Below are 24,978 nucleotides of genomic sequence, written 5' to 3' on the forward strand. Positions count from 1 at the left end.
AGAAGAGGTAGGAAAACAATTTTCAATTCATGGCAGTCTTAAAGAGACCTGCTGCACACAGCAAATTTGATGCTGTGATAACTGACACTGTTTGTGACAGACAAATCTGTGGCTTGTGTAGTGAAGCGGTTCAGAAGTGCCTGCTGTCGCATACCAAAAGGATGTGGAAATGGTACTTGCTAGGAAAAACGTTGCAAGAGGATCCCAACTGCCAAAGGCACCTACAGAAAGCCATAGGAGAGCAGCAAGATTTTTGAGCATAATGGGAGGGGTGGTTTTAATTATTTTTTTTTCTTTCCAAAGGCACAAAGGGCATTTGGTCTGATCCTATTGGAGCTACAAAATAGGGAACTGTTGAGAAACAAGGTGGTATCAGGAAAACCAATACCTCTGCACTGAAGTATAAAGATAAACTGAATGTATCTGAAAGAGAAGGAAACAATTACAGGAAAGGCTGTTACTAGAAAACTGCTGGGAGGAGGGCAAATGCATCCCAGGCAGCAAGCCCAGGATAAATACAGGGAACAATCTTGGAGGCATGACCTTGCCCATCCTTACCACGACAGCCTTTTCCTACATTTTGTTACTGGGAAGATAGTTACAGGAGTTGCTCTGTCTCTAGCTCTGGATGCAGGGTTGTAGGAAGCAGTACAATTGCTTAGTCGTCTGCGGAGCAATGCGGCTTCCCGATGAGGCAGGGATCATGTTTAGACCTATGCACAACAAGATGGACTCGCAAATGTTACCATTGATGATGAGGAGCATCTGGTTGCTTCAAGAGAGTCAGATTTAATCCACAGGCGTACTTTCAAATTATTTAAAACTTGTAAGACAGAAAATGAAATAAACCTGTCTGTAACGTGTATGCTACCTGTAATGCAGGTGCGCTATGAGAAGAGGCAAACTGAAGCACGCAAGAAATATTGCTTGGCGGGGGGCGGGGGGGAGGTACCTTTACTATAATTTGTGGGGCTTCGTGTTTTCCTGCGTGAGCCTTCCAGGAGAGACTCCCTTGTTGGAGGAGAGCCCTGCTGCTTCTTTAGGGCAGGGCTCTCCTGGGTTGTCACTGGTCAAGTGGTGACAATAGGCAGCTTGGCAGAGTCACAGTGTAGACTTTGCAGCATTAAAAATCAAGGCAAGTAGTGTTAGCTCTTCTCCATGTGTGGTTAAACGCTTTCTGTGTAGCCGGTGCCAGGCACTGTTGCGGCCCACTGCTCACGAATGCCTTTGCCAGGTGGAGACCACGTCTGCTTTTAGTTGGAGTTAAGGACCAAATGAGACTTCAGTCTCTGTGTCACTTCTAAATGATACTTAGGCTCGTATTTCAGGGAGGGAGTTTGGAAAACTGGATCCTATGGCACTTTCAATGGGTGAATTCACTGATCTCTTTTTTTTTTTTTTTTCCTGTGCCCTAAAAAAAGTGAATAAGCCACGTGTAAGTGAGAGTTACCCCATACCACAGCCGTGTCAGTGGAGGATATTGTGTTTCCTTTGGATTTCACATCACGGTAAGGGACTCAGCTTCTCTCTAAGAGACTGTCCGATCCACCATGGGAATGCTGTTTTCAGCATCCCACACTGTCCTCGAACAGAAGTCGGAGCCCTCCCGTTTGAGTTCGCATAGTAATTGGTTGCAGCGCCCCTGTTTTGGGTGAGATTAGTGCCGTGGTGTCAGCCCATGGAGGTTGTGCAGTCTGATTTTGTAATGAAGAATTATAGTAAAACAGTAGGCAGTGCTTCCTGCAAAGAGCGTCTGCTGTGTATAGCTTTATACAGGATAAACTGTCTGGCTTAATTATAGAAGCAGTGTTCTTCTGTTGAGAACTCTAAAAGAAAATGCATTTGAGTTGGTGTTTGCTGGCAGCATGTTTGGTGTGTCATTCACCTATCTAAATTCCAAATGTAGTAGGTAAAACAACATTAATTCATTCTCCTATGAGGTACTGGACTGATGGAAACCATTTGTGAGGTGTGTGCCTCCCCATCACAGTGTAGCAGAGACCTGTCAGGGTCTGGCTTGCAGGTACCCAGCGTCCCTTTGGTAAGCTGGGCAGCGTGCTGTACCTCCTGCAATGCCGACTGTGAAACCTCCTTAGCTCCCAATTACTCCCTTTCTCTTTCACTCACAAGGACCTTGATTCAGCTACGTCTGCAGCAGGCTCTTAGTAACAAAACTTCTGTCTGAAACGTGCTGTGTCTGGCAAAACGAGCAGCAGCTCTTGCGAGGTCCTTCCAAGCAGGTTTCTCTCGCTGCTGTTGTTCCCCAAGCCCACGCACCCCACGCGCATCCCAGGATTTGCTTCCTTCTTTGTGGAGATTGACTCTGTTATTTTGGAGCACAGGCTCACAGAGCCCAGCTAGAGGATCTCCAGGAAAGTTTTAAGTGTTCAATAAAAGAAGGAATGCAGGGAGAAAAGAAAGCCCTGACTCAAATGGCATCATTCTCTCTCCCTCATCCTTTTGAGGTTCTCCTGCCTTCCCTGCCTGCGTGTGACCTCCCTCCTCTCCCAACCAGCCTCTTTCTTTTTTCAGTCTTCCTCCCCTCACCCTCCTCGTTCATTGATCTCCCTTTAGGCTTTATTAGCGACTCCCCCTCCCACCCTTTCTCTCCCTTGGTTTTTCTGATTCTCTAACATAAGACAATTGAATGAGGCCAGACTCCTAAGCCGAAGCTGGGGGTGAGAGGGAAGAGGCGTTAAGATTTAATGATATTGCCTCTTTAAGGAATCCCTAATTCCTAACACCCATCTCCTCCCCCACCTGAGAACCAATTAAAACTCAATGAATTCAAGTGGAGGCTTTTGTGCATCACATGTGCTTGACTAACAAAGCTTTCTCCATGCTGGAATAAAAGCTTCTATTCAGCAGCCAGTTTGTTCTAATTCAAATCACTTCCACTCCAGCATCCTCTCCTTCCTTGCTGCTCCTGAGTTCCCAGGCTGGGCTGCTGCCCGCACAGCCCTGCCCAGAGCTCCACGCTCCACCTTGCAGAGCTCTACCTCGGTGGCGGCGAAGCAGAGGACAGGAGGTGGCCTCCGTATTGTTAATGGGGCAGTCCATGGTCATTATGGCCCTGTCCCCAAGAGCCTGCTGGGCTGAGGGGTGAGCCCACATCATGTCCTGCTGCACGGGAGCTCCAGCCTTGGCAGCTGCCTCTGAAGGGGCTCTGCTGTGCCCTTGGGAAACAGCTCATCTATGCGAGTCCTCTGTGTAGACGGAAAATTACCTTGTCTAAGGGCAGAGCTCAGCCTTCCTCAAAACCAGGGAAAACCCTCTCCTTTCCTCTTCGCTCTAGGGGTCACGCAGATGTGGTGACACCTGAAGTAGCAGGGGAGTCCAAAAGCACACAAAGTCTAAGCGAGTCTGAGTAGTTTGTACTTTCATCTGCCTCAGGGTATAAATGGTGTTATCTGGGAACCTGAGGGTAGCTTCTGTCCTCCACCGTGCCTTGAAAATAATAAAAAACCCCATGGCTTGAATAAGGTCATCTGGGAGACAGAATATATTTCACACTATTCAACTTCCAAATTTAAAAACCTCACTTGAAAGCTTTGCAGCTGCAGGTCTGGGTTTTGGGTGACGTGATGTAGGGAGGCAATTGTCTGTCCAGATGTTAGTCAGGTAATCTTCCCGGTGTAGAACAGGCTCTGCTGAGAGCTTCTGCCTGTCCTTTACTGATCGGTGTTACCCGAGCTGTGAGCAGAGCTGTCTGCTTGACACTAACTGGGTTATCTTTTGCTCTGTTCCCGCAGCCTCCTATTTGTAGAGACACTTTTGGATTTATTTATTTTTTTTTTTTTTTTGCTTGTGAGAAATCTCTGGTAGAAGCAGGTTGAGTATGCTGCTCTGATGGCGATGAGGTTTTTACTCTCCCTAATCTCTCCCAGGAGTCAGCTCCAGCACCGCGGGCCGGCTGCCAAGGAAGCTATCTGCTCTGCTCCACAGCCTTGTTCTGGTACATGGCAGTCGCATCACTCCCGAAACACGTGGCTTTCTCGGGGAGTCACGAAGGAGGTACCCAGGTCTTGGGTAGCTGGGTCCTGTCCCACAAAGAGCTCTGGCAATTTAGATGAGCTCTTGGAAGCTGGTTTGATATTTGCAGATGAACTAATGGTGAGAGGAGCGGTTTGGGTTTACATGTAATTAGGGACCTGTGGTGCCTGACAATGGGGGTATTGCATTTTGAACTCATCTGAAAATCTGTGGGGCTGGTAATTCTTTCTGCCACTCTGCCTTACAGCTGTCAAGTGTGGCAGCGACCAAGTGTTAACGCACATCAGGGTGTGTTGCAGTCTTCTAGTCAACTTTCATGAAAGAAAGATTTGAACATCCCTTAGTGGTCCTGTTTCTCACTACAGCTGTGGTCTCTCGCATCTGAATGTGAATCCCAACTGTGGCCAGCAACTACAGCTGAGGATGTTTTAGTGTTCCCAAAGAGCGTGTTTGGGTCTGTACTTGTTTGTCTGATTCATACATTCATAGATTTGGATGCAGAACCCTCCTTCGCTGTGAAGAGACTTTTACAGTTTACTAAATTGGCACAAATTTTTCATCCAGCTTTTTTCCTGTAAGTGCAAGTTGGCCTCTTGTTGCAGTGATGTGCAGAGCTGAAGAGAATTTGTACTCTGGATAGGGTTTTCCTTAGCAAACCCAGTCCTGTGTCTACATAAATGCAAAAGAGCAGGGACTCTGAAAATATGCAAAATGCACAGACCAACCCACAATTTGTAAAGAACGGTTCTTTAAGTGACAAGTTAATTTCAGGTAATGCCACGCGGTATCGTGACAGTATAATCTCTGTCCAGGAATACTGTGAGGGGGAAGAAGATCAGATCAAAATCTGTTGGTTTGAAAAAATACTTCATTCCCTGTGTGTTAGAGTGCTGATTATTTGAAGGAAGTTAAAAAGTATTTCCCTTTACAGCTTTTGGATTATTTTCTGCAGCATGTTCTCTCTGAAGATCTCATAGCATTTTTATTTTATTTTTGAGGTAGGGAAGAAAAACCTCAGTTTTCAAGTAGAAAAACAGAGTTTTCTTGGCCCAAATCACCCAGCCAATCCGTGAGAAGAGGTAGGAGCAGCACTGACAAACTCATGAGCTTTACTGAAGAGCTCAGTCCTCTTTCTCGAGCCTCCTGTGAAACGCAGCAACTGCGGTATGAGCTCTCTAAGGTGGGGGCTGACAGCGCCGTTGTGCCTGCTCAGGGACTGGCGCGGCCTCGTTGGTCCCAGGGTGTTTTTCTGTGATAAACATGGGAGCAGAAGACCTGAGCTCAGGTGGTTGTGGGGCTCGGTGGGCAGAACAGCCCCCTCCTCCGTGCCGGAGCTGAGCTCTCCTCGTGTCGAACACTGACCTTCGTCTCTGGGGCTCTGCACTTCGTTCCTGTTTCTCGTTAGTGAAATGAGTTTGATGGTCTCAGACTTGCTAGTAAATGGTTTCTACTTCAAAACAAAGTGCAGTTAGTTTGGCAGGAGAGTCCCAGGTCTGACCTAAAGCTAAATTACAGCTGACCCTGAGACAGTGAGGCCCCTCCAGGTCAGGGACAAGGGCATTGTCAGGACACTGGGAGCTTGCACTGTAATTAGCAGCAAAGGTATCAAATACCTCCTTTTCCAGCATTCCTGTCTTTAAAGCAACACAAGCATAAAATCCCAAAATTTCTCCTAGTGCTACCTCACTAAAAAAAAAAACCCCAAACCAAAAGGGAAGTAAGGCTGAACAAACTTTCATTGATTTGCTTTTTCTCTGTTCCGCAGTAAATCCCTCCCCATCTTACACTGTCTCCCACAATTCCTTGTTCCCCCAGCATCTGCGAATGAATTTACCAGATGCTGCATTGCTTTCAAGGCTCCAGAATGACCAACGAACTTGAGCACATTTTGTCTGACTGGCAGGACTGTGTAAGAGGACCTTTCCTAATTCAAAAACTTGCTTGGCTCCAGAGCCACTCTCCCAGCAAACATCTCTTCTATCCCCAGGTTTCTTCAAACACCAGAGAGGCTCTTTTAGATTCACCCTCCAAAATGTGATTCATTTTAAATATACTTTATGTTGCAGGAACATGTTAACTTTTGAGGTAGGAAAATGCTTCTACTAGTTTTCTTGTTGTCTAGCAGAGTGCCAGTAAATGAAGGACAGGGTGCTATTTGTGGCTAAAAACATAAAGAAGGTATAGATTATCTGAGTGTTATGCTTTTGACCTAGTCACCTATGTCACTATGTATAAAGACACACAGATCTTGGGTGCGCATCTTGAGACACCACATGCTTGTTAAGCAGAAAACGCTGTGTGCCCAGATCTTCTCCAGGCCTTATTTGGAAAGATGCTTGCTGCATCTCCAGCTTTTTGACTCAAACGCTCCAAATCAATGGGAAGTTTTGGAAGACGCCTCACTGTTTCCACCCATCACAAGTGGGCAGTTTCCAAACCCCAAGGGTGTCTGTGCAGCAGCAAACTTGGTGATCCCCAGAGGGGAAATGCTGGAGCAGGGCAGGACATACTAAACAGGGCTTCCAAAAACACCCGTATAATCAGATTACAAGTCCAGTGAGTCAGGATGTCGCAAGCCCGAGTATGATCCCACTATTTCCAGTGTAACTCCATCAGAGTCCCCTCTTCTGATGTCTCCAGAGCTGCACTGGTCACTCCTGCAAACAGGAGAGCAGAAGCTGCTCATTGATCGATCAGGAATGTGGCAGGTAGATGGAACTAAAATCTTAAAAACATTTAATTAGATTAAATTTTTGTAGGAGCGTTAAGGGATTTTTTTTTTTAACGTTAATGCTCCCCATTTTGATACGTGTATCCGGCAGAAACTTTGAATTGTAGATGTTACCGTTTGATTCCTACTCTTAGTAAAGGGATGGTTCCAATGTACATTGTGCACCTCTGTGTGAGGGAGGTTTCCTGCTGCTCCTCTGCATCCCCCGGCTTTTGTCAGAGGGTCTCCACGCCGCTTGTGTCCCGGCTTTGTGCTGAAGAGTGTCTTGGGCAGCTGCTTTGGAGGGAGCTGGTCCTTAGCTGTTGCGGTAGCTCGGCCACCAGCCAGCTGGGAGCTCTGAGGAATGGAGTTTGTGAATCACTTCTTGCTCCTGGTGGGAAAAGGGTCAGCAGCTCAGTTTACTTCAGCTCGTGGAACCGCACGGGCATGAGGTAGGTGGGGTAGTTCTGTCTGGGACCAATAAAAAAAAAAAAGGAAGAAAAAAGAAAATGGCATAAGGACCCTGATGCAGCAAAATCAGCCTTGAGGGAAATCCAGAGCAGGCAAAGGCGTGAAAAGATAAATGCTTAAAGGCTGTGAAAAGTGAGCAAAAGATACAAGGGCAAGAATGGACAAGTAGCAGCAGGAGCAAAGTATTTCCCACTAGACTGTGAGCAGTGCAGGCTCCAAGCTTGTCTTCAGCTAGAGGTCAGCTCGCTGGGTCTGTGGGCAGGGGGAATTGTTGTGCCTTGGGACCAAAGAACAGCTTTTGAGCCTTTTCCAGTTCAAAACGCAACATATTTCAAAGCCAGTGTAGGTTGCTGCCGCTGGAGTATTTAGTAACAGCCATCTCATTTTGCACTCCCTAACCTGAAAGGATCAGGAGCCTGTAAGCCCGAGTGAAGATGCTGTGCCCTGGGGTGGGGGAAACCCTCCCTCTCTGGAGGACACCACCCCTGGCCCCAGAGCATCTGTTCTGGGTGCGCTGCTGTAGAAAACCAGTTCTTCTAAGTACAACACCCGCTGGGCGAGTTTGTGCCTCGCCATGGACTGTTCTTCCATGGCAAACAGAAGAAGGACCAGAGATGACTGCAAGTGCACCTGGACCCTCCTCGCAGCCTCTCGTGCCTCCCCCGTTCAGCGGGGAGGAGGAGGCTCAGGAGGGAGTTATGTGTACAAAGCAGCTAAGCCGCTCCTGCAATCTGAGGATGGGAGCTTTGCCTGGGAAGACACTGGTGTCTGTCTTGATTAGGATGTGGTGCCTGATGGAAGTCATGTGACAAGTACAAACAAAATACCTTGGCAAAACCTTGAGGAACCAGGACAGGCTGAGCTGCTTAAGGAGATTTACAGCGTGTATTTCTGTCCTGTGCACTTGCCTTGCTCTGAACCTTTCCTGTCTCAGGAGCTCCAGCACGCACCCTGGGTTTTAAAGATGCCCTTTTCTCTTCATTCCTCCAAATAGTCAGTAAACCTCGTCAATTTTTTGCTGTTAAGTTTAACAGTGTGGTCCCAGTTACTTTACACCACCATAGTACTGGAATGCTATAAAGTTGTCTTCTGAGAAGTGCTGTTGGGATTTGTGGAGCAAAGGTCCCATCAGCTTAGATTAGAAAATAAGTCTTGAAGAAATAGGAGAGTTAAAAGCCACTGTGAGTGTTATAGCAGAGGTAGGAAATCGATTATGTCCTGAAAGAGAGGGGATGAAGAAACAGCTTCTGCTTGCTCAGCTCCTGTTTGTGTGTTGAGCCAAAAGTTCTCTGTTTGCTCCTGTAAGTGCCTCTTCCTTCTGGTGCTGCTCTGGGAGGGTGCCAGTACCGAGGTTTTCTGCCTCCCATGGCGGAGGATCCAGTCCTCCTTCCCCTGAGCCCTGTTCTCCCCTTGCTCCCCTGTTCCCTTGGACTCGGCTATCTGTAAGGCGGATTTTAGAGGTCCTTGACATGGTGCTGACTTCAGCCCCGGATGAATAATTGACACATGCGTCAGACCCGCAGAGGATGTGCAGAGCAACGGATAGTGCAGCATCTCTGGCCCTGCCTGAGAAGCTGGTTACTGGAGACCCAGCAAACTGGGCTGCAAGGCACCCAGTGTCCCTGGAGGGAGGCACTCAAAAAGTTGTGTCCAGTGTGGTGTTGTGTTTGGGTATTTTCTTTTTTCTTTTTTTTTCCTCCCTTTTTTGTTTGTTTTTGTTTCCCACTGGGACACAGAATTTTATTTTTAATACAGAACTTTGATACTTTTAAAAAATGTTAATATAGAAACCCATTCTGTCTAAGATACCTGGCAGCCACGGCACTGGCTGGTTCTCTCAAACCTGACCCAGACCACCTTCTGTTACCACTATAGACCTGACTCAGTCCCAGACCTTTTCTCCAGTGCTGGAGCCCATCCCATGCTGTGCTGTTCCTTGCCCTCACACATGCCCATGGATCACAGCCTTAAAGTTTCTGTGTTACTCCTCTCTTGTCTAGCCTCCGTCTGTGTGTTGGAACACACTCAGAATCCCCCATTCTGTCAGACAAGCCCTTGCTTTTGCCTCCTTTACTCCAAACTCTTTCTGTCCTTTCACCTCACGTGATGAAGAAACTGAGGGCTGGAAGCGGTGCCAAGAGGTCACCTCTGCCACAGGCAAGGACAAAATAGAACCTGATCACCAAACCAACGTTTGCTTAATTTGTTCTTAAAGGTCTTCTTCATGGATGGGGATTCCTTGGCCTTCCTGGCTGACCTCTCCCATCCTCAGCCACCCTCGTAGTTGCTAAGATTCTTCTAATATCTAACCTTTATCTCCTCCTGTGCCAACGGAGCCAGTTGCCTTATCCCCAACGAGCGTGAGGAACGGTTTAATCAATGTCTTCTTTAAATCAGTCTAGCACATCTGGTGGATTTCTCTTGCGTCTGTCCTCATCTCTCTTCCCTGACGGTGGGGAAATGAGTCCCTCCGTGTTGTTGAGGGATATTAATTGTTTAGCATACGTAAGTAAGTTTTAATTAGAATAAATTACTTAGGATTATAATATGGTGTGATTTGTGCTGTTTGCTTAGCTTTGCTTAGCAGGGATAGCTAGATTTGCTGAAGCCGTTAGGCCGTAAGCGAGTTATTATTCTTACTGGTGAGAGCGCTATTCTAACTGGTGCAGCGCTGTGTTTAGTCTTGTAGTATGGGAAAGCGTCTTGATATCACACTGATGTTTTGGTAGTATTTCTCCCAAGTCTGAGACTCTTTGGTTCTCCATGTTTTGCCAGCAAGTGCAGGTGCACAAAGAATGTAAACCAGGAGATACAGAGGCTCCAACTCTTGGCTGAAACTGCAAATCAACAAGATAAGAGCCTGCCTGCCTCGACACAGAAAAAGAATCCAATTAGATGTTAGAAGACCCCAGACCAAAAATCACCATTGGACTAAAAGACACGTGGAAAGTGCATGTGGGGGAGCTGTGTGGATCACAGGGCTATAATTTCCCAGGGATTTCTTTGTTCAGGGACCCTCTCTTTGGAGGCACCCAGCCCGGGCTGTTCTTGCTGCTGTACCTACCAATTAAATTAATTATTTTATGAAATCCGACGTCTGAGACTCTGCTGCGGGAAACCTAGGGTCGAGCCTGAAGAAGGAGGAAGCACGCCCGAGAGTAAGTGTGTGTGTGTGTGCAACACCATGAATGGCGTGTGAGTGCTTGGGCAGCAGCTTCTCCTTTAACGTGTATCATCCCATGGGAAGCTCTGAGCTTCCAGGCAAGGAGGGGAAGAGCAGGAGGCAGCGCTCCGCTTCCAGGCTGGGGAAGAGCGTCTGAAGAGCGGATGCTCTGGGAAAGGTCTCCTTTACACGGGTTGTTGGAGCGAGGGCTGGGGAGAGGTTAGGTCGGAGCAAGGATGGAGCAGAAAGCGGTGACTGATGAAAGTCTGTGACAAACGGTAACGGAGAGGTTAGAGGGAAGGTGGAGCTCAGGGCACATTCGAGGAGAGAGGTCTCATTTTTCAACTCTGCTCTTGCTTTCTGTCACTTTATATGCAATCCTTGGAGTGTTGTGTGGAGGGAAAAAAAAAAACAAACGGTGGGAAGTTAAAATGTTTTCAGCTCCTCTTTGGAGAGCAGGGCCCTTGGCAGGCGGCTGCGGAGAGGTGGGACCCGCACGGGGCCAGGCTGGCGCGGTGCTGGGCGCTCTCCGTGTGCGGAGCAGCTCCGGTACTAGAACCGAGCAGTCAGTGTTTCCTCCACGTTTGCTGGACCGCTTTAGATAGGAACATGGAGACTAGACACCACGTAGTAGTTTTTAGAGCTTGTAGAAAGGGAGAATAGCAGGAAGGGCTCTCTGATTTTTCCCTTAGCCATCGTTTCCAGGACAGCGAGGAGAAGCCTGCAGTCTCCTACTGTCCTTCAGAGACCTCTCCTTTTTTTGTTGTTTTATGCTGAATCCCTATTCACTATGCTACAAGTTCTCTTGATGTTTTACTTTTATTTTCTGTCTCATGCAGACCTCTTTCCCTTTCTTTTTCCCCCGAGGCTCCAATCCCTCTTGCTGTTTTGTGGTAATTGGGGTGGTCTCCTCCTCTCTCCTCCCTCACTCTTTTCTTCCAGTTATCCCAGTTGTCTTTATTCGCTCTTCATACTCGCCTTTCTCCTGCTCTTTATTCACCCCCACCTATCTTTCTCTTTTCTTTTCCTGTCTTGCATGCATCCCTGTTCCCCTCCTCTACGCTTTCCCACCCTGTTCTTCAGTGCTCTGCACCATGTAGCTTGTTTTTTCCATTGCGAGTCTTGCTCCCCAAGGTTTCTTACGTGAAGCAAAGAAATCCTTGGTGCCTTTGCAGCCATTCCTCTCTTCCTGTTGCTGACTTTGTGTCCCTCCCGCTGACCTAAGTGGAGTCTAAATAATTCAGTTTCTCTAAGTAGCTCTTCTCCCCGCGTGTGCCTGACTATTGCCCCCAGCCAGCTCCTGCCAGGCAGGAGGTGGCTGAGCAGCGGGTTCCCTTTGCGGCAGACACCCCTGGCTGCCGCCTGTGTGGGCAAGCAGGGAGGTTTTGCCATCAGCCTTTCCAGAGGGTCGGCATCCCTTCCAAAGCAGGCGAGAGCACCGCTGGCAGTCGCCGCCAGAGACTGGCATTGCCCCCAGGCTGCCCACGGAGCTGCAGTTAATGTCATCCAGGTTCGCACGTTCAGCATCATAACGCAAATATGACAAAAATTATTTGAATTCCAGTTCAAGTTTGTTTACCAGCTGTCCAAACTAAACGAAAAGCGAAACTTCTCATAGTACCCGACTGCCAAAACCTCCTGGCTAGAGACAGGTCTCTAAGAGACACAATCTCTCCCTAAGCCTTATATGATGAGGGAGGAAAAGAGGTGGCCACTGCCCTGCCCCTCCCCTAACCTCCACTTTTTGGAACCTCCCTCTCGCCATGAATAACTCCAGTGTCTGCCACTGGTGCTGGGCAGAGCTTTGCCAATCATCCTCCTCAGCAGGAAGTGGACATGATTTTGATAGTGTCACTCTACCGCACACGAGAAGCTGAATAGCAGCAAGAAAACTGAGCAGTTTTGTTAATCTCGCTGGTGTTTGGCAACCTCTCAGCAGCAGCCACAGAGGCACTACAGCTGTCTGTCTGCAGCCCCAGGAATACAATGCTGCATTATTTTATATTCGGCAGATCATCTTTCCAATCATAAGGTCTGGAATGTTTTATATATTTACTTCTCGATGAGGAAAGCTTCCTACTGTCACCAATCAACAGATTTTTCAAGACCCACCGTCTTGTGCGTTACAGAGATAAATGAATCGATATTTACAATGCGCTTTGGGGTCCTAAGGTGGAAATACAAAATATTGTGTGTATGTTTTGGAAAGGGCCTTGGAATAAGTTACATGGTACGGTGTCATCCCCAGTGATGCAAGTCCAACCACATCCTCCTTCCAAATCCTCCTGATGGTTTACTTTTTTCCCCTCTGATGTTCGCAGATGTTAACTCGCATTGATCCTATTCTCCCTTCTCCAATATTATTTTGCTGGAGAAAAAGAGAATAAAACCAGAAGCATAATGCAAAAAAGATACAATGAAACATTTTATCACTGTCTCTCAGAGTGCTTTACTTTACCCGTCTCATAAATAACACACATTTAAAATTACAGCAATGCACTGGTAGTAAACGAAGAGATGTACCCTTCGGTGTGTCTGACACGGAGCTCTTGTTTCTTTTTTTTTTTGGTTCTTGTGTTTAATTCTCTTGTGTGCCTAGCATGGGCAATTATGGAGCATGAAAAGCTGTGCCAGGTGACTTGAAAACGTGAGTGTCCCCTTTGGAGGATTTGCCATCCAAATGGGAGAGCAGGTGCCAGGAGGCAGTGTAGCAGCAGTGATTTCGGGCAGTATGGCAGGCGACCGTGGTGGCTTTCTGACAGCCCAGCTATCGTCCAGGTTTCTCGGGACGTACAAGGGGAGATGGCTGGGATGCTGCCTCAGCGCCGCTGCTTCCACCGGCCGCACAGCCCTTCCGTGTCACTGCCAGCTGTGGTACCACCTCTGCGCATCCTTATTTATATTTCTCTTCTGCACCAGCCCAGCTGCCTCCCAGGGCACCTCCACCCAAAGTGGTGACTTCAGCCCCGTGGAATGATGAGTGGGTTATTCTGGAGAAGCAGCTCAGCCCGAACTGGTGGCAGTAGGAGCTGGGGCTGTTCTGTGGCCACAGCTGGGATGCTGTGTAGCTCATTTCGCAGGGGTGGCTCCCAAGTCTCTGGTGTTGAGTGTGTTGCCATGTCTAGGTACGGGGCCAGGAGACGGGACAGTGTCACTGACCCAGCTCAGGAAATGGAGTGGGTGAAGGGTGGTTTGGCAGAGCTAACGGGCAGAGGATGAATTTAGCTTGAAGTTGCAGCCATTGGCCTCGGGATGAGCCCACGTAATGAAAGATACTATTGCAAAGTGTTGTTAAAACAAAGGTGTCCTGGTTCCTCTCCAGGAGGGAGATGAGGTGTATTGGCACCTGGAAAAGCAGTTATGAGAAGGGGAAGAAAGGTCAAATGAGGGTGGCAAAGACCTGAGATCTGTCAATACCTCGCTCTAGGCAGTAAGAGAGAGCACAGGGGAGGCTTGTGCTGGAAGGACTGGAGCTAGCGATGTGCATGGGGAATATTTGGCAGCACGGTGGCACATGCCTGGGACCCTGTGACACCCCTTTGCAACGAGAGGGGTTTGCAGCGGCTGTTACCAGAGGTTTCGTGCACTGCTCTGTGCCGATATTCCACAGACACAAACAAGTGCAAAGCACGGCACAGCCAGGGGACAGACTACAACTCTGACTCCAGCTTTACAGGCAACAACCCGCGTTTCACTTGCTCCTCCAGCCACCCGGGCCGGGTTGCCCAAGAGCAGGGAGTGCACAGACCTGCTCCAGAAGCCATCAGCATGCGGATGAGCTTGCGTGGCAGCGGGGAAAGGCTGGAGCTCGGCCCGACTCTGCCTGCCAAGCCCAGCGAACCAGACCCGGTGCGGTGACTCGGGGGCCAGCCTGGCCGCCCGCCCTGGCGACCCGCGGGCGAGGAGCCGGCTGGGCGGCGCGGTGCCTACCGGGGGCTCGGCCACCGGTGCCCGGCAGCAGCTTTGCTCGGGGCCCGCTGGCCGGTGCGGCCCGTGCGGGGCAGGCAGCGCCGAGGCCGGGCAGCCTCTGACCCCCGCGGGGGGTGCCACGGAGGTACCGGGGCTCCGGGAAGGAGCCTCGGGTGCAGGCGCCGGGGCTCCCCGCTGCTCAGCTGGGCTACCGGGACGAGAGCGGCCCCGCTCCCGCCATAGAAGCGGCCGCGGCGGGGGCCGGTCCCGGTCCCTCCCGGTGCCGGTTGGACACCGGGGAGAGGGGACCGGGGTGGGGTGTCTCCGGGGTCCGCCGCGGCGAGCCCGAGCGCAGCGGGTCGGGCCCGGCTCCGCCGCCCTTTGTCCGCCGCCCCGGGGCAGGTGCGGGCGGCGCGGGCCGGGGACAAAGCGGCGGCGGAGCTCCCGGGCTGCTCCCGCCGTGCCCGGTGCCGGGCGCGCTCCCCCGGCGCGGTGCGGGCGCGGCTCCCGGTGCTCGGCCCCGGCGCCGCCGGCGGGTTTTATGCGCAGGGCGGCCGGCGGGCCGGCGGGGGTGGGAGGAGCCGGGCAGGTTGTGCCCGCCGGGCCCTCCTCCCTCGCTCCCTCCCCGCCCGGCGGAGAGGGGTCGGGGGAGGGGGCAGCATGGCCTGTCCGTCCGGCCCCTTTTCCAGCGCTCATCTGCCCCGGGAGTGCGGCGCCGCTCCTCGCAGGGAGAAGAGGTCCGAATGGAGACAGACGGCAGCCAGCCCGGCCTCGCCTCCCCGGACTCCCCGCACGACCCCTGGTACCGCCGCGATGGCCGCCCCCGCCGCCCCCAAACCTCCCCCTCCCCCCCCCCCCCCCACCGGCTCCCGGCCGCGGCCTCGGTCCCGGCCGCCCCCCTCCCCTCAGCCCCGGCCGCCCGGCCCGGGCAGGCGCGGCGGCGGCGGTGCCGCTGCCAACATGGCCGATCCGCGCCCTCCCCTCCCCGCCCGGCCCCGCCGCCGCCGCCGCCGCCGCCACCCCCGCGGGGCGCCGCGTCCCCCCGTCGCGGCCCCGCTCACGGCTCTTCCCCTTCCTCCCGCAGCAAAATGTTCATCGGGGGACTGAGCTGGCAGACCACGCAAGGTGAGCGCCGCGGCGGCCCCGCACCTGCCGCCGGGGGTGGCGGGGGGCCGGGGCCGGGCCCGGGCCCGGCGGGGGAGTCGTGGGGAAAGAGAGAGAGAGAAGGGGGGTGGGGGGGGCCGGGCCGGGGACACCCAACGGTGGGCGCTGTGCTTGCAGAGGGCTTGCGGGAGTACTTCAGCCAGTTCGGCGAGGTGAAGGAGTGCCTGGTGATGCGGGACCCGCTGACAAAGAGATCCAGGTGAGAGGCCGGGCCCGCGCCTCCCTTCGCCCCCGCCGCGGCCCGGCCGCCACTTTAACCAACTTTCTCTCTTCTCTCCCCATCCCCTCTCCTGCCCGGGCTGCGGGGCTCAGGGGCTTCGGGTTCGTCACGTTCATGGACCAGGCTGGCGTCGACAAGGTCCTGGCCCAATCCAGACATGAACTGGACTCCAAGACGGTGAGATGACTTCTCCTCATCGCAGGGGTGCATTTGCCGGCGGAGCGGCTGTGCTCGGAGCAGCCCTCGATTGCGGTGTTTGATTTCCAGTTAGAGGTTGTAAACTATCGGTTTCTGATACGGATTGATCCCCTCCTGTGTCCTGCTCACCGGGGGGGTAGCCTAGTGCCACCCCAGCACCAGGCTCGCCGTCCACCCGGGGCCCGTGTCCTGGTGTGGGTCTGCAGATCCCGGTGATGGTTTTCCTCCTGCCCATCGGTCGTAAGGCCCCTCCGAGGAGCCGCCGTGACCCTCCCGGAGCCGGGACACCTGAGCGCCTTTGGGGTGAGGGTTCGCACCGGGAAATGGATGCGTATGGGGAGAGGGGAGCCGCCCCTGCCCCCCGGGTGCTGCCCAGCACCGCTCCCTGCCCAGGGCTGCTGGCCCCCCTGCCCAGGACCCGCTTCCCCTAGCCATGGTGGCCCGTGCCCCCCCCTCGGCAGAGAGCCTTCGTGCCGCGTGCCCCAGAGACTCTCCTGTGGTTTCCCCCGGCGAAGTTTTTGTAACGGTCATGGAGGTTCACGACTTTATTGTCTCCAAGCATGGCCAGCGCCCGCCCATGTGGGCCACCAGTGGCCTCTCAGAGCGGCCGCGGCTCTGGCCCTCGCTCTGCAAGCTGAGGCTGATTGGGAGCCCCGTCTGGGCCAGCAGAAAGCATTTGGTGGCTCCCTGGGTTGATGGCGTATCGTGCCTGGTCCTGCCTTGCAAATCTGTGGCGCTCGGGAGATGTGCAGGCTGTTTCGGGGGGTGGGGGTGAGGTGTCTGAGTGGGAGGTCCCTTCTCTTTAGTTTTAGTGACTTGCCTTCCCCTGAATTCCTTTTCCTTATTGCTGCCCCGGGGTGAAGGTGAGGGTAGGGATGGGGGAGCGGTGGGGGCTGCGAGGGGTTGGCACGGTGAGGGGAGACATTCCGGCTCCGGGCACGGGCTGCCGAGGAGTCCAAATGCGCAACTTGTATTTCTTCCAGCGCGTGGCTCGGGCGTCCCAGCCTTTATCTTGGCAGAAGGGAGAGGGCGGGAGAGCGAGACCCCCTTTCTTAGGGTTTACGGTGTGAGTTGCAGCGAGATTTATGTCTGTTCCTGTTTAACTGCCTGGATCGCTCCCTTTGATGTGCACAGGTCCTTCCTCCCCACGGGAGCTCCCGGTTAAACCTACCCCAGCCTTCCTGGCCCAGGCTGGGTCCCCAGGACTCCCAGCCCTCCTCCTTTCAGGAGTGATGTAAAGTGAGTTTTGCTCTGGGGGAGGGTTTTGGTAAAGTCTTTTGAGGAGGGCCCAGGGCTTTCTTTTTTTTCTCTCCTTTTTTTTTTTTTTTTTTTTTATAGCCTGTGTAAACACGGTGTCTGCTCAGCTAGTCCCGTCATGAGCCTGCGGGCTGGCATAGACCCCTCTTGGAAAGGCAAGTGATGGATGTCTGTTGTAGCACTAATCCTGAAAGTGTTCTGGGGCTAGGAGCGAGCCGAAACCCCCACCATCTCCATTCTTCTCCCCAAACGGCCACTGCCGCCTGTGCGAAGCCACTCCGTGCCCACCCTGCGGCCCCGGAGGGCGGGAGGGACGGGCAGGGACGGGGCGGCCGGGCGGGCGCTGCAGGAGAACAGAAGGACCTCATGGCGTGGGGACCGGCCGGCCATTGAAATTCCTGGCCGCATCTGCTCCGTTCGCCCCGCCAGTGCGGCAGAGAGAATGGGGGCAGTTTCGCCAGGGCCCTTCCTTTGTTAGGAACTTTGATCCTCTCCCTCCTTCCTTTTTGTTTTTTTTTTTTTCTTTTTTTTATTTAGCGCGGTTTTCAGCTGGGTGAGATGTTTTGGGGTGTTTTGCCTGGTGAGAGGTTGGTCTTGTGGTACCGTGTGGAGCCTCCGTATGGCTTTTCCCTGCTGAGCCGAAAGGCTCTGCTGTGAGTCATGGGTTAAATGACACAAACCCATCTGAATCCTAATTTAGGGTTTTATGAAACTTTGCAGGAAAAGGCCCGGTGTCCTGGAAGGGCAGCCTTCTCTCGAGGCTTGGTGTCTCCTGGCAAGCAGCACTTGATAGACAGTGTCTGCCCAACTTGTTGCTTCATTGTTTTCCGATTCTTCCTACCCTAACGAGTGCCGTTGGCCTGATTCTCCGGGGAAACCTTGTGCTTTTCAGACTCCTCTTTGTTTGTAAGCTAGATAGCAGCAGCCCACGGGGTTATTTATGGAAATGCTTGATATGAGAATTGGCTTTGCAGCCTCAAGGTAAAAGATTTGCGTGACTTTGTAGAGCTGCAGCCGGCCGCTGCCTTGGAGAGCGGGCTTTGGCGGTGCTGGGTCGCCCTGTCGTTTCTTTGTTGCCGTTACTGAGTTTTTGCTGGGTTTGTCTTTTGTGGTGGAGGGAGCGAGCGATCTGCGGCTCTCGAGCAGCACGGAGCAACGGAGCGAAGGTGCGATGGACGAACAAACCCAGTCCTGAGGTCTCGCGGGTCCTTCCCCGTCCTCCGCCTGCTCTGGGGCACCGACACCGGCCGGGTGAAGGCAGGAGTTAGATGACTCGAGCTGTTAAATGGTGCCATGGGTGGCCTGAAGAGCGTTACGGAGGAGCCCGGCCGGCCCGCTTGGTACAGCTGCGACATCAGTGGGATTCCTCCTTGTCCCCAAAAGCCTTGCGGGCTGAAGTGGAAGCAGTTTGTGCTCAAGTGACTTCCACTCACCACAGCCCGATCCTGGGGTTTTGTTTTTTTGGATACAATCTAAGCAGTCCTGAATGCTCTTACTCTTAGCAGATTTCTATCTGGGTTTGTAAAAAGGATCCATTACGTCAGTGGGTGACACTGAAACACAACTCCTCTAGGGCTATTTGTTTTAACACCAGAAATGAGGGAATAAGGCACCAGTGCTTTTGCTTTAATTAGCAAGACTCCAGCCACCGAGGAGCAGTCCAGTTCGAGTAACTTGAGTCCGGCACTGAACTCGCTCCCCTCCGCGTGTTCCCAGGGCTGCCCCTGCAGTTGGTCGCCTCGGCCTCCCTCTACCTGCAACAATAGCTGGTTGTGCAGAAGAATTTGTGAAATGACTGCTTGCTCCCTCCAGCCAGGAGGACGCGTTATCTCTGCCCAGTTGATCACACTCAGGGTAATGAGAAAATGAGGCCGAGCTTAGCATTGCTGAGTATGAAAGCATCTTCTTGGCAGGAGCTGAATGACACTGGCTGAGAAGTAAAAGACAGTAGATTATTGTTTTTGCTTATTATCTGCCATCAGCCTCCTGGTCTCCTGCCGTCCCCTGTCCTCAGAATTTGCTGTGGGTGTCTGCACTAGCCAGGAAGCTGTGTGTGGGGGTGTGTGTGTGTGTGCCGGGAGGGGAGGGAGGGTTCCGATGCCCTGGGGAGGCACCAGAGGGTATGCTAATCTGCCGGCGCTTGGAGCTCAGGGAGGGAGGTTTATTTTTGAGTTTATTTGTGCTCTTCACTTCTGCCTCTGTTTACTTACGTGCTGAGTTTATTTATGTTGTAGACTGTGAGTCAGGATGGAGGTGGGGAAGGCAGGGAGAGAAGCTGGTGGAAGGGCACGGAGAGGCCGAGCTCCGGGGCTGTGTGACAAGTGAAAGGACGTGGGACGGGAGGGCGGCCAGGCTGGAAACAAAGCAGCGAGAGGAGCTGGAGAAACACAGCTTCCTTTTGGGCTGTTTGAGCTGCTGGGCTGATGGGACGACGCTCCGGGCTGCCCTCCCGGCTGCAGCCTGTCCAAGTGTGGGGATGAGCCAAACCTGCCTTTACCACACCGGTCTTTGTAAGCTGATTTGTAGGTCTGGATCATCCCCGGTGTGATGTAACTTTACAGGAGTTGCTGTAAAAATAGGCTATAAAGAAAGAGGTGGCGGCTGAGGAGGAGCGGAGGCTTCGTGGGTGTTTGGCTGGCAGTGGCGTTAGTCTTGTCCCGGCTTTTGTGGTGGTGTGAGGCCAACGCGGGCCCGCGCTCATCCGTGCTGAGCCCAGCAGAACGCGCGGCACCTGGATGGCGGCGCGGGGATGGCAGCTCCGGCCGGCGGCAGGTTTATAGAGGAGCTGAAGAGGCACAATGGAGGGCTCAGCCTGCCGAGGGGGGAGGCCTGGCGTCATTGTGTGCGGCGCAGCCCGGGGAGAGGGGCCGCACGCTGCCCTGCGGCCACAGCCCCCACAGCCCCCTTCCGAGGGGGGGGCTTTGGACTCCTCGCTTTAATTCGTGCCGTCCTCTCTGCTCTTCTATTTCTTCACCCTGTGCTTTGTGGGGTGAAATGTTTGGCTTCCTGTGCGCTGCCTCTTTTCTGTCCTGTTTTAGTAGCCAGCTGAGCCCTGTGCTTGTAGGTGGGGTGGAAGGGGAAAGCAAAAAGGCAAAAGAAAGCACTTTTAATGTGAGGCTGGTGATGCCGGGCACCCAGGGGCAGGGCGAGCGGGAGGGTGCAGCTGAGGCTGTTAATCCCAGCATGTGATGGGCTCCCGGGTGCGTCTGGCCAGCGCTCAGCCAGCGACGGACCACTGCATGCTGGGACTTGTAGTCTCCCTGGATTACACCTTACCGAGAGGGAAAGATGTCTGCAGCCAGCTTCGTTTTATGTACCTCAGGTAGATTCTTTGGGATTTTAGCAAGGTGCCACGTGGGCAGAGACAGCCGTGCGCATGGAGGAAACCCTGCCTCTGTAAATCGGTGGTAAAAGCGTGTTCACCTGCTCTTCCCCACGTCTCTTTCAGATTGACCCGAAGGTAGCATTCCCCCGCCGAGCACAGCCCAAGGTAAGTACCGCAGGTGGCCTTTGCCACTCCAGAGGGTGAAATTCGTGGTGGTGAATCTTGTCCCTCTGCGCGAGGTTGCCGGTGCAGGCAGCGGAGTCGCTCCCTGGGGTTTGCTCAAAACTCACCTGGAGCGGGACCTGCTGTGCCATGTGGCCAGCATGATGTGCCGCGTGGCCAGTGTGACGTGCTGCAAGTGTGCTCCTGTTGGGCTTAGCGCCGGGGGCGTGCGTGGCACTGGAGGAACCAGGAGGCCCCTTGGTTGTACTTTCGCGTGCAGTAGTTAAAGCTGGTGAAATAAATGCCCAGGGTAAAATAAAACCCAGGGTGAACTTAGTCCTTCCGAGGGTGAAGGCGATGTCTGGAAGTTTCAGGCCTGAGGAGGCAGAGAACAGTTCCGCGCTGCAGCGTGATACAGGTGGAAAGAGGGTTGTGTGTATGCACGTGTGTGTGTGAATCGGTGTATGGCAGGAAGGGGGAGAAGGATTTCATTTTGTGAAATGCCCTTGTTTGCTTCAGCACTGGAAAAGGCAGGAGGAGTTTGGTGTTGGACCTTATCTACAAGAGCTTCTGGCATCGAAATACGCAGTTGCAGGAACTTTTTCCAGGCATGCAGATAGAAACTTTTAACTGATGAGCCAGCAGCCGGCTGGAGACTGCCTTTAGACTTTGGGTCTCCCTTTAACTCTCTTGGATGGGAGTTTTAAATTTTAGAGTCTCTATTCCAAGTGTGGTCACGGGAGAAAGAGCTGGGGAGAAGCAGTGGGGAGAAGCAGAGAGGGAAGAGAAGGCTGGTGCCGGGAGGGAAGTAAGGGGGATCAGGCACTGAGAACAATTGGTGAGCAGGTATCCCGAGTAACTGGAGCCAGGAAGCACATGGTAGGAATTGGGTTAATTCCATTAAGCAGTTTGGTGACAGAAGGTGCTTTAGTGTTAGAACGGGCTGCTCTCCAAGCCAGGGAATTGCTGCGGATTAGCCCTATGCTCCTTGGGGTAATTAGGACCATGTGTTCCTCTGAGAGCAGGGGTGTAGCCAAGCAGCTAAGGGGAGGATGCAGCTGGAGAGCCGGTTCAAAGGATGTCGGTGTGCCTCAGCCTGGCAGCAATGGCCCCTCTCAGGGTAGCTAGTTTTCTTCCTTGTCCCAGCTGCATGAGTGACAAGTGGCAGAGAGGTCTTCTCTTCGCAAAAGCGAAAGAGATTTAACTGGGAGTTGACTGGGCTCCATTGAGGTGACTGGGGAGTGGGTGTGAAATGAGGCTTATTCCATGCACCACTGGCTGCGGCGCGATTTGTGAGCTAGGAGGGTGAAGCCTGGGCAGCCTAGCTGTGCTGGAGCCTCCTGCCTGGCGTTCTGTTCCGGGGGAGCCTGGAGGAGGCCGGCTGTGCAAAGCGGCAGGGCTGCAGGAAGAGCTGGAGGGCTGGGGAGGGGACAGTCATGTCCCATGTCTTCATGGCGGTGTGAAGGTGCCAAGAGAGCGGCAGCAGGCTGGCGAGGGGAGAGGCTGGTAATGTGCTGTCTGAGGAGGTGGCTGGAGGCGGCTGGGCGCTGGCAAGCACGATGGGGTGGTGGGAGAGCGAGAGTGTCCGGCGTGGGGACAGACCTGCTGGCCACTTTTGGCCAGGGGACCTCGAGAAGGTGGAAGCTCAGCTGCAGTGAAGGGGCAGGCGTTTCCCGGCAGCACAGGGCAGTTAGTGGCCTTTTGAGTCTCGTTCTCTGCTGGCTCTGGGTTTATTTGGTGAATTCCTGTCCTTCCCTTTTCCAGATGGTGACCCGAACGAAGAAGATATTTGTGGGTGGTCTGTCTGTGAACACTACTGTGGAGGATGTGAAACAGTATTTCGAGCAGTTTGGGAAGGTAAGTCTCTCGAGTGGTGTTGGATCAAAGCTGTTGCTTCTGGGGCAAAAATGAGTTTTCGGAACTTCTGTGGAGGCAGGATTAGGAGCTTGCGAGTCTTTTGCACAGGGTTAGGTAGATTGAAGGTCAGTTACAGGCACTGGGTGGCTGTAATGTCTTTGTAGGGGCTACAGCCAGTGACTCCTCCCTGTGATGATTTCAAGCAAAGAGTTTGTGCTTGTTCCTGGAGTCAGTAGGACCTGGGCTAAAGGAAATGGTTTTCCAGTTTTTCCCTCTCCAGAGGCCTTTTGTGGCCCACAGATTGGTAGTTTGTTTGAACGCTGGAGGAGGGGTTGTAGACATTCCTAACAGAGCGGCCACAGCATCAAACCTGTGATTTTGGCCTGTTCCTAACTTGAAGCCTTGTGATTGATATTTTGGTAATCCTTTATTAAAAATAAGCCTTTTGGTCCTGGAACTTCTCCTGCTGAGTCTTGGGCAAGTGGTGGTGTTAGTTTTGGATGTTTGAAGAAAATCTGACACTATGGCTGTCCCCCGTGGTGGTCTGGCTCTTCTGTGCCAGCTGGTGGCTCAGGGAAGGGTGGGCTTCTGTGTCACTTTGCTGTGGTCCATGACAGCCAGAAGTGCAAATTGTGAGTCAGGACTGAATCAGAGGATAGAAGGGGGCTCAGTCTTGGCCCTCCAATTCCCTGTCAGGAGGCTGTTAGCATCCCCAGGAGCAATCTCAGTAGTATTAGACTGAAGGATCCCAAGATTTTTAATGGGATTAGGAACTGAAGGGGATCATTGTACCCGAATGCTGAACGCAGTCACCTCTAGGGCAGGTCACTGTGGCTGTTTCACTGTTGTTTGGTGGTGTTGTGCATGGTTTTGCTGTTTGGGGCAAGAAGCATTGGATTCTGTAGCTATTGCAACCTTCTTGCCCGTCTGTGGGGGCAGAACACAGTTTGCTGGGCGGTAATCTGGCCAGGACATTGGTGATAGAATCATGGATGTGGAAGAAAGTACCATGGAAACTGTAGAGTGTGAGGGATGAAGGCTTTGGTCTGAAAGATCCTGCTTAGGTGTGATGTTATGTTAAGGCACGTTAATTGGTGAAAGGAAGGGGTGTTTTGCTAGATCATGGGAACTTTGGGGCAGAAAGTTTGGAACAAGTGTTTGCTTGGTGCCTTTGTTCAGCTTCTGAAGCCAAATCCGCTTGTCCTGGGATGCTGTCATGACTGCAAAGAGGGATTCCTTTGTATTTCTTTTCAGTCCTAAGAGAAAGTGACAATAGCAAAAGTGGTCAGATATCCCCATGTTTGCCAGTTGTTTGCTCTGCGTGGTTTTATTTTCTATTAGAAATGAGCAAACTCTATTGTGTCCCCAAGAGCTTTTACATGGTGTCACCACTAAAGGTGGTGGTGTCCATGTGTCTGTGTAGTCTGAAGGTTAGTTTGTCTTGCACGTGCTTCTGCGGTGCTGGTGGATGCGTTTGATAGGAAAACAAAATGTCTTGGGCATAATCCCCTTTTAACCTTAACCGTACCTCTGATATTTTCAAGCAGAAGCATGTCGTGTAGCACCCTGATTACAAGCAGCTACAGCTTCTCTAGTTTGAGGAGCACTTTCCAGTTCTTTTGGGGTGTTGTGCTGTTATGTTCCTCCTGTTTAATGGTCATGTGCTCAAAGGTGTCCTGACGTCAGGAGGCTGGCAAGAACTGGTTGTGTCGGATTGTTTTCTTGCGACTGGGCAGAAGGGAGAGTTCTGCATAGCTCAGTGCAATTCATTTCTGAAGAAACAGCATCTCGGACAACATCCGGCACTCCAGTTCTGTGTCAGACCGATGCAGCTGGCCTCTTGGCTCTGGGGAGTTTCTGTGGGGAGAGATCAGGGCTGGTCAGATTGACTTTCTGTTTTTGGGGCAGTTTTCTGACTCCCCTGGCCTGAAATTTCAGCTGAGGAGCTCTGAGGAGACTCAGAGGTCTTGTATAAAGCATCTCTCCTGGCCTGTAACCATCCTCCAGGCTAAGCCTCAAATAATTCACTGAAGGCCAGGAGAACTCTTTCCTGAGAAATTCTCAGCTCTGTGTGGCTGATGCACAGGACCAGTGCGATACTGTGTTTTGGAGGAAAGCCGCTGTGGCCATCGCCATCAGCTCTGGGGTTCTGAGCTCTGAACGCGCTGTTCTGTGGTTTCTAGGGCTAAGAAAAGTCTGTTTGCCTTCGATTTCAGATGTGACTCATGGCGAACATGATTTTGGTACACAGGCTCTTTTGGTGTTTGTTTATGGTACTCTGGGGCCTCCTAGCTCTCAGAGGTCTTCTAGGATCCCTTCTTCAGAGGTACTCTTGGCACCTGACTCTGTGGTCTTCCATCTCCTCAATTTATGGCATCTTTAAGTGAAAAGTGGTGAAGCTTCAGTCATGTTATCCTCATCTTGGAAAGCCTCTCTGAAAAAATGTTTTCTAAATCTTTTGGGCTGGTACTTCTGGAATTGGACTGGGACTGTCTCAAAAAAGGAATTTTTAGGGACTTACCCTCTGAGAAATGGCTTTTTCTGTGTTC

The 24,978-nt window shown here is 52.4% G+C and overlaps 1 protein-coding gene across 6 annotated transcripts in view; it reads left to right on the forward strand.

Annotated features, from left to right (window-relative positions):
• The first annotated feature begins 14,787 nt into the window (after window positions 1-14,787).
• Window positions 14,788-24,978, forward strand: part of MSI1 (musashi RNA binding protein 1) — a 28,211-nt gene continuing 18,020 nt past the window's right edge. For 4 of the 6 annotated variants that reach the window (XM_074159419.1, XM_074159421.1, XM_074159422.1 and 1 more), the window contains exons 1-6: window positions 14,990-15,048; window positions 15,331-15,371; window positions 15,528-15,609; window positions 15,723-15,807; window positions 20,534-20,575; window positions 22,337-22,429. In XM_074159419.1, the coding sequence (XP_074015520.1) occupies window positions 14,990-15,048; window positions 15,331-15,371; window positions 15,528-15,609; window positions 15,723-15,807; window positions 20,534-20,575; window positions 22,337-22,429 (402 nt within the window). Of the gene's footprint in view, window positions 15,049-15,330; window positions 15,372-15,527; window positions 15,808-20,533; window positions 20,576-22,336; window positions 22,430-24,978 lie in introns of all 6 variants that reach the window. The other 2 variants (XM_074159420.1, XM_074159418.1) reach the window with 2 other exon arrangements.

Source organism: Numenius arquata, chromosome 16, assembly GCF_964106895.1.
Source record: "Numenius arquata chromosome 16, bNumArq3.hap1.1, whole genome shotgun sequence".
Lineage (NCBI taxonomy): Eukaryota > Metazoa > Chordata > Aves > Charadriiformes > Scolopacidae > Numenius > Numenius arquata.